This window comes from Cicer arietinum, chromosome 4 (genome assembly GCF_000331145.2).
Source record: "Cicer arietinum cultivar CDC Frontier isolate Library 1 chromosome 4, Cicar.CDCFrontier_v2.0, whole genome shotgun sequence".
Classification (NCBI taxonomy): domain Eukaryota; kingdom Viridiplantae; phylum Streptophyta; class Magnoliopsida; order Fabales; family Fabaceae; genus Cicer; species Cicer arietinum.
In genome coordinates, this window is record NC_021163.2 from 7,632,483 (window position 1) to 7,648,003 (window position 15,521).

General features: G+C 32.9%; 3 protein-coding genes across 3 annotated transcripts; all 3 read right to left on the minus strand.

Annotated features, from left to right (window-relative positions):
• Positions 1-381: 381 nt before the first annotated feature.
• On the minus strand, positions 382-1,945 carry LOC101492750 (pectinesterase inhibitor 6). Its single transcript, XM_004495900.4, has one exon. It carries the CDS (start codon positions 1,125-1,127, stop codon positions 531-533), a length of 597 nt encoding a protein of 198 aa, XP_004495957.1. The 5' UTR covers positions 1,128-1,945; the 3' UTR covers positions 382-530.
• Positions 1,946-3,917: 1,972 nt separating this feature from the next.
• Positions 3,918-6,119, minus strand: LOC101493082 (mitochondrial zinc maintenance protein 1, mitochondrial). Its single transcript, XM_004495901.4, has 2 exons — positions 5,744-6,119; positions 3,918-4,224 (listed from the first exon to the last, which is right to left on the minus strand). Exons 1-2 carry the CDS (start codon positions 5,985-5,987, stop codon positions 4,148-4,150), a joined length of 321 nt encoding a protein of 106 aa, XP_004495958.1. The 5' UTR covers positions 5,988-6,119; the 3' UTR covers positions 3,918-4,147.
• Positions 6,120-7,566: 1,447 nt separating this feature from the next.
• Positions 7,567-11,751, minus strand: LOC101493408 (uncharacterized). Its single transcript, XM_004495902.4, has 2 exons — positions 10,914-11,751; positions 7,567-8,073 (listed from the first exon to the last, which is right to left on the minus strand). Exons 1-2 carry the CDS (start codon positions 11,584-11,586, stop codon positions 7,961-7,963), a joined length of 786 nt encoding a protein of 261 aa, XP_004495959.1. The 5' UTR covers positions 11,587-11,751; the 3' UTR covers positions 7,567-7,960.
• Positions 11,752-15,521: the final 3,770 nt, after the last annotated feature.

Consider the following 15,521-nt stretch of genomic DNA (forward strand, 5'->3'; position numbering starts at 1 on the left):
CTCTGCCAGTTTGAGAGTGAAAGCAGAAATTTATGGGCTGAAAATTTTGGAGAAGGGGAGTAGTGGAAGAGGCCAACAGGAGAGGAGAAGAGAGAAAGAAGAAAGAGGAGACGGCCGATCGTGAAAAGGTGGGGAAGAAGAGAAACAAGTATCAATTTAGTATGTGAATTTGATCATGTGAAATGGAGACTCATAAATGTTAATGAAACACGTAACACTTGACATTTATATCAAAGTCCTTAACATCATTGAACAATAGACTCTAAAAGAAGAACTAAACTTATCAATGTTTGAAAATTCATAGACTATTTATTAATTTTGAAAAAGTAGGGTATTGAGTTTATAACAAAAAGTGCTGAGGGGATGAAATTGAACAATATGTTAAAATATTATAAATATATTTTTATTGGATAAACCATAGTATCTTTGCGCGATTACAAGTACTGAAATACGTTTAAGAGGTTGATCTCTCCCAACATATGTTTTTCTATACGCACTTGTGAGGGATTGAACCTCTAACATCTAAACTTCTAAGGATCATTGCTTTCTAAAGCTGTAGTGGAAAGTTTGTTGACTAGAGCTAGAGCATTACTGGTTTTATAATAGACTTTGAGAACTCTATTTTGCAGTAATTGAATTTTCCTATCTTTTTTCCCTTGAAATCCATCAAGGCAAGTATCTTCATCTGTCAATGCTGCACTTATCCATGTATTAAGATCCCCCATTTGGGTACCAAATGTGCTTCTGCTAAGCTTTCTGAGCACACCTAGTGAGCTATGAAGCTCATCAAGTGCATCTGCAAATAACTCAATACAGTCTAATAGTGCAAGTTTATCTCTTCCTCTTAAACTCCCGTGCCTATTCAAGTTTGCCAGATATGTTTGCACATTCTCAACCTCGGCGATTGTCACCGACACTCCTGCCCGTGCCCACTTGCTAGGGCTTCTTCCAGCACTGTTAGAGAATGGTGCTAGAGAGTGCACACAAAGGCCTTGATACCTAGTTACTTTGCAAGCTTCTTTGACATTGTCTTTCCCTTCTGCAAATATCAATTGGCTAGTATTTGCAAGGAGTGAAAGAAAAATAAATGCAAGCAATAAGGTAAGGTGTGGTATTCTTTTGATCATTTTGGAGAAAGACCAAAGGAGGAATTGAACTTGAAGCAAGATGAAACAAAGTAGTTATGCTGCTAGTTTGGTATTTAGCAGTACAAAAATATAATTGAAAAGTTAGGAATGACCTTGTAGAGTTTTTATAGGGAATTAGAGAACTGTATGACTAGTTATGAAAAAGGTAGGCACCTTCAAAGCATACTGTTATTGTTGGATTTGGATCCCTAAAGTTAAAAATCCATACACTTCCTACATTTAAGAAAAAGTTTAGGGTTTTTTTTTGTTTAATCACATACTACAAAGCCACATACACACCCAATATTTTCTCTCTCTTGACAAAGTTAGGCCTAAATTCAGGAAAATATAGGAAACTCAAAAATGTGGAGAATCCAAATTCATTATTGTTGTGTCTCACTTTACTGCACCTTTTATGGGGTAGGTAACAGCATAGGCAAGAGACCGGTGACTTCAACTAAAAAAGGTATATGGATGGTGATCTGAAATCGATGGGAAAAGTGAGTAACACGTGATTGGAAGGTGAGTTTCTCTTTAATCTTGGATAAGAACAAGATGCTTCATTTGAATAGTAATAGTATTGTGAGTGTTTATGCACAGCTCATTCGCATGAAAGATAATTTAATATTGCAATAATCAATTTCACCATTCTCGTAGCAAAAACCTCAAGTTGTGTTGATACACATTAAAAGACAACACAAGTAAACAGTAAAATACAAAGGGTTAGTTACAAAACTTTCGTTCCATTTGTCAGTTTGTTGACAATTGCACAATAGAAATATTTTCATAGAATGTTGATTTGAGTTACCAAAATAATGTTTTTGCTTTGTTTGCTATTTGATAATCAACGCATGATATAGATAGCACCAAAAATAAGGAAGACGATAAGTGCTATTTAGTACGAAGAATTATTTTAAAAAAAAGGAAAAAATGCATAAAAATAAGATTTTTGACTAATCAAACTTTGTTAACCATACATAAGGCCACATAAAATTCTTGTGTTTCTTCTCAATTTTCTCCTGTGACATCGTTCTCTAATGGTGTCCATAAACCTTTGCTAAATGTATGGTTATTTTTTATTACTGATATAAGAAGTTATCTCCCAAGTTTTTGAGCAATATATTTAAACTTTTTGTCCTATTTATCATTTGTTTTATTTCATCCCATAATACCAATCTTCATAATGAAATATGAAAGTATAATTCTTGAGTTATATGAAATAAATGCCATGAATTATTTGAATAACTATTGCTACCCAAAAAACTTATTTGAATAACTGTAATTTTATTAGTTCTTGCACGTAAGTAACTTACAGATAACAAGGAAACGTCACATTGCCGCCAATTGCATTTAACTAATAAGCAACTGAATCTAGCCTTTGATCAAACTAGCACATAAATATATGCAAGTGGTGAGCATTAGACTCTAGCATAGGACATTAATATATGCAAGTGGTAACGAGGTTTGATTAATCAATTAACGACATTAAAATAGTGAATATTCGGTTCATCAATAGTGAGCAACATTGCTTGCTACCAACTATGTCCTAATCTGCATATCAATTCTGTACGGCATGATCTTTTTCTGACTCAATCTGACAAGGCCAACTTACCCATTGCTTCACAAAACTTCACACTATTTTGTACAAGTGATAAACTATGAAAAGCTATAGCGTACAGGGTTGAGTGGGCACCGAGTTCATCCTATGTTTATTCTTCACAGTAATAAAGAGCTGTCATGAAAAACTTACAGCAGAATAACCATGGATTACAAAAAAACATTTTCTCTCTTTTGTGCAAATTGTCGGCAACCTTGTAACCAAGCACCAAATGGTTATTCAGTAGTCAGGTTATGGTATGTGTAGTTTGCAGAGCTTGGGCATATATGACTGTTCCCCTTCTTGCAGTTCCTCTCATAAGAGTGTAGGTTGTTGGTTCACAAACAAAACTGGGAACTCTGTTTATGACCTAAGCTGCTTTTTTAAAAACAACACCGAACCTTACTTCGACTCATTAATAATAAAGGTTCAAACTTCAAAGCAACTAGTATGACCAACCACATTTGTTTATCTCTGAATAAACTCCACTTTATTGTTTGGTGATAACAACCGTAACTTCTTACACTGATGAACGATGGCACCATACTCTATCTTTTCTATATCTTATCATATTATGACCTAAGCGACATCTATAATTAAATGGCAAAAGTATATTTCAAGAGCATATATAACTCCCAAAATTGAATACCGGTGCTTTGCATCTGAACCTGAACTCAGCAGTCGGTGCCACATATGCCCCATTGATTATTGATTGTTTTGAAAAGTCATTTGAGTAGGCCTGTTAATTATTATAATGATATTTATACATGGTTATCAGGTGCATTTTGAATTATATTATTTTCCAAAAAGTATGGGGGACTGGGCGCCAGGCAGGTCAAAATTATATGTTTTATCTTCACAACCACGCCACAAAGCCTGAAGCCACCCCAGGTGAGGGGAAGTGTAGACAAACCCTTCAATTTGAAAGATTAAATAATAAATATCACTATAGTTTTCACCCACTTGAGTTTTAGTTCTAGTGTTTTTTCTGTTAATGTTTTGAAAAATGTACGAGTGTCTATATCTGCTCCCATTTAGTTTTGGCTCCTCGTAGTTAAGGTACTAATCCTCATATTTTCACCATTAGGGTTTAATCCTCGTTAGTTGCTATTTTTTCACGACAAATTGATCTTCACGAAACTACAACGATGACAAACTGTGTGTCTATAAGTGCATGGGGGGCAAAACCCAGATGAGTATAAAATATAAGGATTTCGGATGAAACTGACTAACACAGAGGTGAGCTAGATCACTAATCATACAACACATAAAAGGTAGACTAAAACTACCATAAAAAGAAACCTAAGCCAAAAATTTCAAGCACTCCCAAGCACTAGAAATAAGTACATTACTTATTGCTCCTAAACAAAAATAAACAATCTAGAGGAGAAAACATTTCGTTCTGACCTCTTCCCTTCTGTCCCTATCCTGACTTTCCAATAATTTCTTCTGAAGGAATTTCAAGGGTTGCTCCCGCGTGCTCTTTACCAGGTTTCACTACTGCAACAATAAATTTGCAAAATTGATAAAAAAAAAAAAAATTTATAACTGGTTTGGATGAACTTTTCGCAAACACTTGTAAAAAAGAAAAAAAAAAAATACAGTGGAAGTGATTTTACAATATTCTAATTAATAGGCAATAGCTTCTCTTATGAATTGAAATCAAAATTTGCTCAATTTTTTCAGAAAATCTCTAGTTTAGCTTCTCCATTAACACTTACAACTTATAAAGAGCTTTTTTTGACTTACAACTAAGAGCTAGTTTTATAAACTTCTCAACAAGCACATATGGAGAATTAAATACTAAAAACCCTTGTAATAGTTACGTGGTTCTTAAAAACAACTTATTGTATATGTTAAATTAGCTTCTGTATCTTATTTTTACAGAAACTCTCTAACTTCTCTATCAACACTTATAAACCTATAGGGATTTTTTTTTTTTGTATGTGAATAACTATAAACTCATTCAATTAAGGAGCTCGGTAAGTTAGAAGCTAATCTAAACCGGGCCAAATAGCCAGATTGGATAAACCTCTCAGCAAATACTTATAGAAAATGAGATAAACGATTATAAACTTTAGCTTCTCATACAGGTTGAAATTAAGCTTCTCTATCTCAATTAAGCTCTTTCATTAACTTCTCCATAAACATCTAGAAGTTGATAAAGACTTTTATAAGTGAAGAACCATTAGCTTATTTTAGTTGAGAAGGTCTCATAAACTAAAAGGTACTCCCTCTGTCTCATTAAAAGTGCCGTGTTTGAAATATATCTCTGCCTCAAATTATTTGTCACTTTAGAATACCAAGACAGACAACATTTATTAACTTTTTCCAATAATATTCTCATATTATTAAATAGTCAATTTAACTACCCTATACTACTACTACTTTCAACTACTCCAATTCATATGTGTATTTTAGTCTTCACATATTATTTTATTTTAGAAATCAAAACAAGTGTATATTTGCTAAAATGACACTTATTTTAGTCCAAAGTTCTTGAAATTGAATAAAGTTCCTTACCACTCCAAAAAAAGAAGAAGCCGAAAATATCAGTACATAGCACAATAAGGATGCTATATGAAAGCAGACCAATTTAAGATGTTTAGAGTTCTTGAATACCTAATGCACTTTCAAGTTTCAACACAAATACTAGTAGGTTTTATATTCCGGAGACCAAATTCAAAGACTTTTGTAGTCAGTGTAAGTATTTGTTAAATCTAATTCCCTAATAGAAAAATACAGAGCAGGCAGCGGGTGAAGACTTATCTCAAAAATGAATGTCACAGAATGCAAATTTCATTCTCCTATTGAATATTGATCATGAAGTGCCAAGCTTATTGCCCAAATAGCGTTACAATAACAAATTTAACGAAATATTTTGGCTAAAACTTGGGCTAAAGTCACACAAGCGAATGGCATTCTAAATTCTACGTTCATGCAACTGCAGTGCTAACGCTGATCTATGAAACAAATTATCGAACAGGTGGAGTGCACAGAAAGGGAGAGAGAGCGGTACCATAACTGCCGGCATCAGAATTGAGTTGTGCCTGGACGATCATGGTGGTGATGAAATCAGAGGCCTCGGCGGCCTCTTCGAGAAGCTTCTGGATCTCGGTTTCGGATGTAACGTTCTTATTTTCCTCGAACTTCTTCCGTACCTCCACCGCAGATCCTTTCAGCATCAAAGTGTCGCCGGCGAATGATTTTCGAGTGGCTTTCAACAGCGCCCGGTACGCGCTCAGAACTTTCTCTCTCGCCATCTCTCACGCCGATATCTTTGGTCTCTTTTTTTGTGAGTGAATGAATAAATACAATGACTTGGCTATCGCGTAGCAATAATTTAACGATGAAGGCTAGAGTAATGTTTATTGCATTTCTTTGCCAACCACACCAATGTGATGAATTCAATTTTTACTATAAAAATAAAATAAATAAATAAACTACTAAGGTATTTGTTCTAGTGTGAAAAGTCAATTTATATTGATTATAGTAATCTTTTATTTTTACTTGAGAAAAATAGCAAGGCCTGTTTTTCTGGTTGATTCCATTTTCATGTATACCTTAACAAACGCCCTGTTCAATAGTTGATGATTTATATTTTAATATATGAAGATAAAAATAAGTTGTAATAAATTTTAATATAAAATTGTATATTAGTTTTAGATAAAATCAATTATACTTAATATTATTTAAATATAGGCTAAATACCGTCCGGAGTCCCTTAACTTAATTTTAGTTAACGTTTTAGTCCTTTATTTTTTTTCTTCGATTTGGTCATTTATTTTAATTTTAAGTGATAATTTGATTTTTTATGTTTTAAAATATCAACAATGTTATCATTTTTTTTACAAAAATTCAAAAAATTCATCAAAATTTTCAAACCAAACCCATACAATTAATTATATTCTTTAATATAATACAAGTTTCATCAAATTCGTAACTAAAATCTTCAAATAAACTCATATTTGTCGTTCTTTATTTGATATTGTTAGAGATGAAAATGTGAGTTATTTTAAAGATTTAAGTTATGAATTTGATGAAATTGCATAATATTAAGGATGATAATAAATTCTATAGATTTTGTTTGAAATTTTTGAAAAAAATAAAGATAACATTGTTGACATTTTAAAACATAAAAGATCAAATTGTCACATAAAATTAAAGTAAAAGATCAAATCGAATAAAAATTGATAAAGAACTAAAATGTTATGTTAAAAGACCACAGATAATATTTAGCCTTAAATATATATTAAAATTAATTTTTTATCTTTAAAATTATTTTTGACTTCTCCAAAAATAAAATCAAACACATATAAAAACATGATTTTTTTTTTGGTAGCGGTTACACAAAGGAAGCACAAGTAAATAAGTAATAAATTGACAAATGACAAATAAATTTTTAAAATTATAAAATATCAATCAAAGTAATATTTCGATAAACTAAACTTTTGACATTAAATATTTTAATGAGAGAAGATAATTGAATTGTGATTTATTCATATCAATTCCATATTATTCTCATCTTCTCGAATACAAATTTGATGATAAAATATTCCAAAAATAAATTAGTGAAAAATTATAATTGTACATTGATTAAATATGAACAAATTAATCCACGAAAAATTTAACACAGAAGAATCGAACATTCAATTTACATATCACATCGTACTCTTTAAAAATAAAAATTAAAATATATACTATTTTAATTACTATTTTACAATTTACAAAATTAAGAGAATAATTTGATTATTTTTTACAATTTAAATGACTAATTTACCTTTACTCATGGTAAGATGCTGACTGGAAATATTTATGGATAGAAAGAACGAAAATAACATATGCCCGCAATTTATATGATCTATTGTCAAGCAGGAAATAGCTCAAAACAAACGAAGGACTGTAATCCAAACTTGAGTAACCACACATTTGTTGCTCACATCACATGTTAGTTAATAATACAAATGTTTGCATTGAAATTTGTATGACTGAGATTAACCTTGGAATACTAAACAAAGCTCAATACTTTCAGTCGTCCTTCCTTGTACCTCACACAAGTAATTATCGTAAGTTTCAATAGTGGGATCAAATGCTTAATAACTTGATTGATCCCAAACCTATATCATATGGTATTCAAGCTTGCTAAAATACACCGGATGGGTCAGGATGAACTGATACTCTAGAAGCCAGTCCCAATCTCCTTTTGAAGGAAAGATTTTTGTCGCTCACGCAATCGTCACCTTAATGCATCAATCATTCTACAATCATTCTTTCTACGACGTAATCTATGATGAGATTTTTGATCTAGCAAGGTGTTCTCCCCAACCATCTCCATTTTAGAATCTACAGCTGGTACAATAAAGGGTCAAGTTAGTCTATGAAAAAAAGTCAATTACAGTACTATATTTTGCAAACGCCATTGTAGATAATGACTTGAAGATATTATTGTACAAATTCTAAAAACTATTAACCACACAAGACAAGAAATATATATAGAACCTTTCAACTCATTTACTTCTACATCAAAATGAAGATATTATGGTTTGTGTTTCGATGGGCACTTACAACAGAGGAATACAAACATTTAATCACGGAAACGTAAAGCTTCTAATACTACCGACACCAAATCATATTAAATGAAAACTCCATTTGAGCTCACATGGCATGCTATAGATCAATACAAGAAGAACAATCAAATCTTATCCCACTAGATGGAGTCAGATACATAGGTCACATATGAGCCCACGACTCACCTGGTATGTGACCTATAATTTTTCAACGAGTCTTCTCAATACATGTCAAAACTACCTAAGATGGATGAGATTCTACTATTTTTTCTAAAATGGAAACTACCCCTTTTTACCTCCTAATTATTGTGTTCCTAATCCTATCTTATCTACAATGGAAGCTACTAATTATTGTGTATCCATCTTAACATTTTCATCTTCACAAAGTTGAGTTTACATGCTATAGAACAGTGACATTCAAAATCCTTTAGGAAAGTTAGTTTGCTAACAAGAGAGCAAAGTGTCACCAGGCACAAATGTAAACGTGTTTGTTATTTCTAGAGATTGATTCATCAATCATCTTCAGAACATTCCATTTCCTTACCTCAAAAGTTAGTATAAAAACAGTAATTACCATTTGCAGAGAACCTTTTTTTCAAAACTCAAATATTTAAATATTAAGTATTTGCTATAAATATGACATCTAACTTCATAATAGAACTTCCAGAAAAAATCTCCATCAACAATACCCACTCACCACATTATGGCCAATTCCTGACTCCAGCCAAAAGTACAAGTTTACAACACTACCAACGTGATTGTGTTGTTTCATCCATCACGTTCTCAGGGAGACCTCAAGCTCCAAACCTCAAACCAAGGTTTTTGCTATTTTTGTATCCAGGCTTCTATTTATTTAAGTAATGCGTTACTTTAAAATACATACATGCTACAAAGAAGACTTGAGAAATCTGCAAAGAGTATTTGTTGGCACACTCAACAACCATCTCACCGAGCATCTAGGAAGTGAGAATCAACGTCATTCAAAAATAAAGAAAAACTTTGTGCCTTTTCTAAAGGGACTGATCGACCAAAATATTTTTAGATTTTCACTCTCAGACACTACACAGTTGAAGAAGGGAGGAAGATTTGTTCTCCCAACAAATTGTAACTTTAAAGTTCAACCAGAAAGATACTTCAACAAGTTGGTACATAGATAGATTAAATATCATTTTATCCACCAGTCAGAAGCTTCACCAAACTCCAAAGCACATGGCATAATGGAATTCAAGCATTACCCTCCCAACACTCCAAACAGATTAAGCCTAAGTTAAGTTGGCTTTGGGGGTTAGATAATGGGGGAAATTTAAGAGAGTAAAGTTTCCTAAAAAATGAGGTGTTTGGTATAACAGTAACGAGAAGAGAATTTCATGGGAACTCAATATTTCCCTCCTTTAGAGATTAAATACCACACCCTATCCCCCCAAAGTGATACCAGAGTAATATTTTCTATGATACAGTTCCATGTTCTCTGACATCAGCCTCTATTTTCTTCTCTCTAGTATCTACCTTCTGCTCACAGGAAACGATGCTGACATGTTGGTGGCTTCCAACACCACCTTGTTTGTTAAGAAACCCGTGACTTTGAGGGTAACAACAACAGCTCTTAAAGATCTTTACTTTGAGGAACCACACAGCTATCATATTCCTCATGAATTGGTGGGGTAAGAGGCTGTGTGACAAGAGTCTGACCTGTCTAGCACCACCTCTTGTAACCAAAATCTATCCAGGGAACACTATTTCACACTACACTTACTCCCTTATTTTTTACTTAAATCAAATTTACTCCATAATAAGTTTCTCCCTCACATTTTTTTCCCTCGGATTTGAGCTTAAGAAATAATGACCAGTCTCACAAATATTGAAAGTGTTGTTCCAGAAACCCTGTTTACCTTTAAAGGAAGTTGCATTACATTTACAGCAAAAGCAAAAATACACTATAAGTTATTTCCAGTGCTTATTTCAAACAAATCAAAGGCTCAAAGCAAATCCAAAAACGAGAAGTAAACTCTCTGACCCAGTGTTAGAAAACTTAAAACTTTATAATTCAGTAGAATCCATTTAAGATGAAACAATTTACATGTCCTATCAAATGTGATAGAATTTTTAAAATTATGAAATATTACACCAAAACGATTTGTTAATGAACTAAATACATGAAGTTAAAGCAACACAAATCAGCCCTTTCACCTTGAACACACTCTTCCATACCAAATCCACTAAGAAATACCACACAAGCAAAAGCACCAAGTTGTTGATTACACACACAACGCACCAAAGTATTGTTTAGATAAACATCTTAATTAATCGCGTATAGTATAAACACTTATCAAATAAGCGCGTATATATAAGCTATTTCTATAACAAAAATAGAATAAAGTCAAACGAAAAGATTGTCATATAAACTACAAGTTATTTTCATAAGCTATCCCAAACAGGCTCAGGTGTTATATGCTAGTTAATAAGCTCAAATAAGTGAATCCAAACATGCCCCAAATATTAAATCATCCATAACAGTAAACCCCAGTAGACAAGGAATAAAAGATAAGCAGAAAAGATTGTAAATTTTGAGGCAAAAAAAACATCTTAAGAAAGAAAATTTGATAACAAAAATAGAAAATTTACCTGCTCCTCCAAGTTGATTACCCCAAAATAACACCCTGTGATCATCTTCTTCCTCATCAAACTCATCCCCATACCCAAATTCAGCATCCCCACGATAACCCGGTTCACTCCCATACCCAGATTCATTCCCATTCGCTTCAGAACACCCATTCACACCAAACCCTAAAGCCACATTCTCCTTCTCCTTCTCTCCACTCCCACCATCCCTCGAATTCTTCGCTTCACTAACATCAGAAGACCAATTCGCATCACCGTTTCCAAAAAGTTCCCCGCTTGAATCAGTTCCCATAGCAACCGGAAAATCAGAACAAGTGCCGTAAGCAGCGGAAGCCCCAACGGAGCAGCATCGCCGCGTGGCGCTACGATCGCTACTACGTCCGGAGACAGATCTGGAACAACGGCGGCGGCGTTTACGAGCGATGAGGCGGTGATTGGCGGTGTTGTTAATAGGTCTGTCGTCGTCAGCTAGAGTTAGTTTGGAGAGGTCAAGGGAAAAGGAAGTGGTGGTGCGGTCGGAGAGACAAGGGCGTTTGTTGAGAGAAGGTTTGGTTGGGTTGTGGGAGCCATCTAAGGATGAAGTGGTTTGGGGATGGAGGTGGTGAAAGGGTCTCCAGGTACGGAGCTGTAAGACGCATGAGTCTATGGTGGATTTGTGAGACATGGATTGAGTCATCACAATATCAAAATTAATTCTTTTCTCAACTCAAATCTGCACCAGATCACGGTAACACTGTTTCGGATTTCAGCACAATGCAATTAACTCATACTTTGTTTTCACCAGATTCTCCACAGCCACGTAGTAGCTACTCACTCCAATTACTTACAAAATAAAACATCCAAATTATATTTCATTTTTTTTTTTATTAAACTAAAGTCTCCATTTTTAAGAATTAAAAAATTCATTCATTTATACTTTTAAAAAGATTGACAATTGAAAAGTGTTGGTGATAGTCGTTAAAGTAAACAATAAGATGGTGCTAGGCCACCTTATCATCCGCTCTCGATTTAAAGTTTTATCCTTACTAAATTTTGTTTTGGTATCCCTACCCTACTTATCTATAATATGTAATTAGAATAAATTTACGTTACATATTTTACTTTAAAAACTTACTAATCACCATTTTTACACAAATCTATATGATCTATATTCTTCAAGTCGAATATGGATGCTTTTTATAAAAAACAATTATTATTAATAATGATTTTTCATTTTAGATTGTTTCGTATTTAAACATCATTTTTTTTTTGAAATTACACTGTCAAACTCAAAATAATTATATATATATATATATATATATATATATATATCATAAAATTGTATGTTACAAAGTTAAAAATATCAACTAATTATTTTAGTTTAAAAATCTAAAAAATAAAAAAAATAAAACCGTGATAATTTTAAAATAAAGAGACCAATTCTATAAATTGATAAAAATAAAAAAAATAAAAAATGCAATTAATTATTTTCTATTAATTTATATCGAAGGAAAATCATATTTTATTAGAGTTAATAATATCTTTAATATTTATATATATTTTAATATATATATATTGAGACCCGATTAAAATTATTCATCGATAAATAATTTAGTTTAATTATAGTGAATCTTTCGCAGAAGAAATTGTTTTTTGAGATGCAACGTTTTTCGGAAAAATTCATCTGCCAATTGAATTGCGGCAAGAGAGGATATTTTTCTGAAAAAGGTGGTTTGTGATGTGATGTGAGGTGACGGGTGTAATGATCATTTTTATAAAAATATCTAGATATTTGTTTTGGAATTGGTTTTATTTTAATATTATATATATATATATATATACCATATTCGTTGGTACTACATTTTATTTCGTTATTGCTTTGCAAGTAATTGAACACATGTTGACTTACAAATTTTGAATGTGACATTTTGCTGCAAAGTGAACGAATTATCTTACCTTTCTAATAAAATTTAACAATTAATAATGATATTCTTTTTAAAAAAAGTTGCAGTTGCCATGTCATGCATTTCTGTTGAATTGTACGTTAGATGTCAACCCTACGGAGATAATTATTGCAATCAATGAAAGATAAAAAAGTGAATGAACGAAGAAAGTAGATTTAGTCTTGGTCTATAGCTTCTTTAATGCATTAAATATTGATTAGTACATTTTCCCATGCGATGCAGCAGATAAAATACATTTCATGGCTTAAATTTTTTTCAAATATTTATATCCTGCATCGTATGATCCGGCATCCACACCGATCCATAGAGTGAGTTGTGAAGTTTGGATGCAAGACTCATTGGTAATTGCATATATACATCAGTCCCTAAGGAACCATTGAGAAATGCGTTTTAATGTCAAGTTGCAAAAGATTCCAATGTCGTTGAGCTGCAATGGCCAATAAGACCCGAACTGAGGTGAGTTTGGCAATATTGGAGAGAGGTTGTGAGTGAAATCTATGCCAAGTTGTTGAGTGAATTCCTTGACCACAAGTCTAACCTTATGTCTTTCTATAGTGGCATCCGGATTGAACTTTGTTTTGTAGATCCATCTACAAGCAATGGCCTTCTTATTTGGAGGAAGTGGCATTATGGTCCAGGTTTTATTTGCTTCAAGAACAGCTAATTCATCTGCCATGGCATGCTGACAAATTAGGAATTGAACAACTTTATGATAGTATTGAGGTTATAAGTGCTAGACATGATGAAACCTTTGTAAGTCGTTGATTGTAACAAACATGAGCTTGTATAAGATAAGTGACAAAATACTCATAATCTTGGAGGTAAGTTGGAGGATGAGTAACTCTAGTATTTCCGTAATACATAGATGGGAGAAGGACCAACACTAGTGTAACACTAGTGTATTCAAAATCAGAACTGCCTGAATCAGAATCATCATTATCAGGATTTGATGAAATGTTATAAGGTGATCAATGTTTGTTTAAATTGATGGACGTGATTCTGTTGATGAAATGCACTGCAGTAGTAACACAATATCCTTAATAAACTGATTGGAACCTTGAATTGAAAGTAAAGAGCTCAAGCAACATTGAGCAAGTGTTGACATTTTCTTTCGACCACTGAATTTTGTTATGGTCTATGAGGGCAAGAGAATTGGTGTTGAACACCATGTTCTTGTAGAAAATCGACAAGTGTCAATTCTTTGGCATTGTAAGTGCGAATACATTTTATAGTATAGTGGAATTGGGTTTTAATGAAGGCAAATAATTGAATTATTCTTTTAGATGCTTAAAATTTAGATGTAAGTAAATAAGCCAAATAAAACGACTGTTATCATCGACAATGGTTTAAAAAAATAAGATTTAACATAGGGACCCCAAACATCACTGTATTAAATCAAAAATAGCATTAGCAAAGTGATTAGGTGAAGGCAAATGGGGTCCGTGAAATTTGGCTAAGAAACAAATAAGACAAGTAGCAAAAGAATATGTGTAAGGCAAATGAAAATTCACTTTTTTGGCAATTAATTTGAGTACAGAATTAGAGAGATGGCCAAATCTATGATGTCATATCCTACTAATGCATTTATTTGTTATATTACAAGTTGTATTGGGAGCTTGTAAATCCAAATCTACACGAAGACTAGTAAGACAAAAACATTGGATTGAGAACCACAAGTATCTAATTTTCCAAAGAAATAAAATCTATAATGCATTTCACTCATTGGCTCATGAATCACGAAAGAATTGCAGTTAAAAATCAAAGAAAAAGAAAAATGCTTTGTCAAGGCACTGACTAAATTGAGATTAACACAAAAGTCAGGAATAAACAAAACATCCATTAATTGAATATGAGGGTTGATATTAACACTCCCAATGACTATAACCTTGAGTTGAGTTTTATTTGGTAAATTTACAAATTTGTTTGCCAAGAAGGTATCCGAAGTAAAAAGATCAAGATTGTAACAAACATGAGAGGTAGCACCCGAATCTAAAATCCATTTAGTAGGAAAGAAATGTTGAGAACTATTGAAAGCAAAACTAAGTGAAGGAAAATCAATGATGGTAGAAGACATACCAAGAGGTTCTTTTGAATGATCAAGAACAAGAGTAGCAACCATACCCATTTGAGATTAGAAGAAAGAGATGAGTTATTGATATTGTTAACTACTCATTTGAAGAGGTTCATTATAAGAGGTTTCAATAGCAAGTTTAAATTGAGTAGAGAGTTTCTTTTATCCAGGGGTAACCATGGAGTTTGAAACACTTCTCTTTAAAGTGACCAAACATATTACACTAAGAGTCCTTCTTACCATGAAAGAGCTTAGGGTTTGGACGTTTAACACAAATGCTAGGATCGAATCAAAAGGAGAATGTAGGGAACCTATTTCTTCCCATAAAGATTTGAATTTGGTGAAGTGTTGACTAACCATGTGAGATCCTTAAGAAGATTCTTCCTGAGTTGGAAAACCTTGGAAATGTTGTTTTAGTGAAAATGCATTTACAAATTGTTCCATATTTCATATGCGAGAGACGAATAAACTATTGGAGATTGAATTGAGGATTCACAATGCTACTATTGCGATGCCACAGGAGGAATTGAGGATCATCCTTTGCAAGAGGTATGTTTGAATCGTCGACGAACCCTAATTTGTTCTTTCTAAACAATG

Bases quoted from the DNA above. Each gene is read 5' to 3' on its own strand.
- LOC101493408 (XM_004495902.4), bottom strand. From the start codon at position 11,586: ATGACTCAATCCATGTCTCACAAATCCACCATAGACTCATGCGTCTTA. The intron at 8,074-10,913 runs GTAAATTTTCTA...TTATTGTACCAG, and splicing joins TAATCAACTTGGAGGAGCAG to CTGTAGATTCTAAAATGGAG.
- LOC101493082 (XM_004495901.4), bottom strand. From the start codon at position 5,987: ATGGCGAGAGAGAAAGTTCTGAGCGCGTACCGGGCGCTGTTGAAAGCC. The intron at 4,225-5,743 runs GTACCGCTCTCT...TTATTGTTGCAG, and splicing joins TTCTGATGCCGGCAGTTATG to TAGTGAAACCTGGTAAAGAG.
- LOC101492750 (XM_004495900.4), bottom strand. From the start codon at position 1,127: ATGATCAAAAGAATACCACACCTTACCTTATTGCTTGCATTTATTTTT.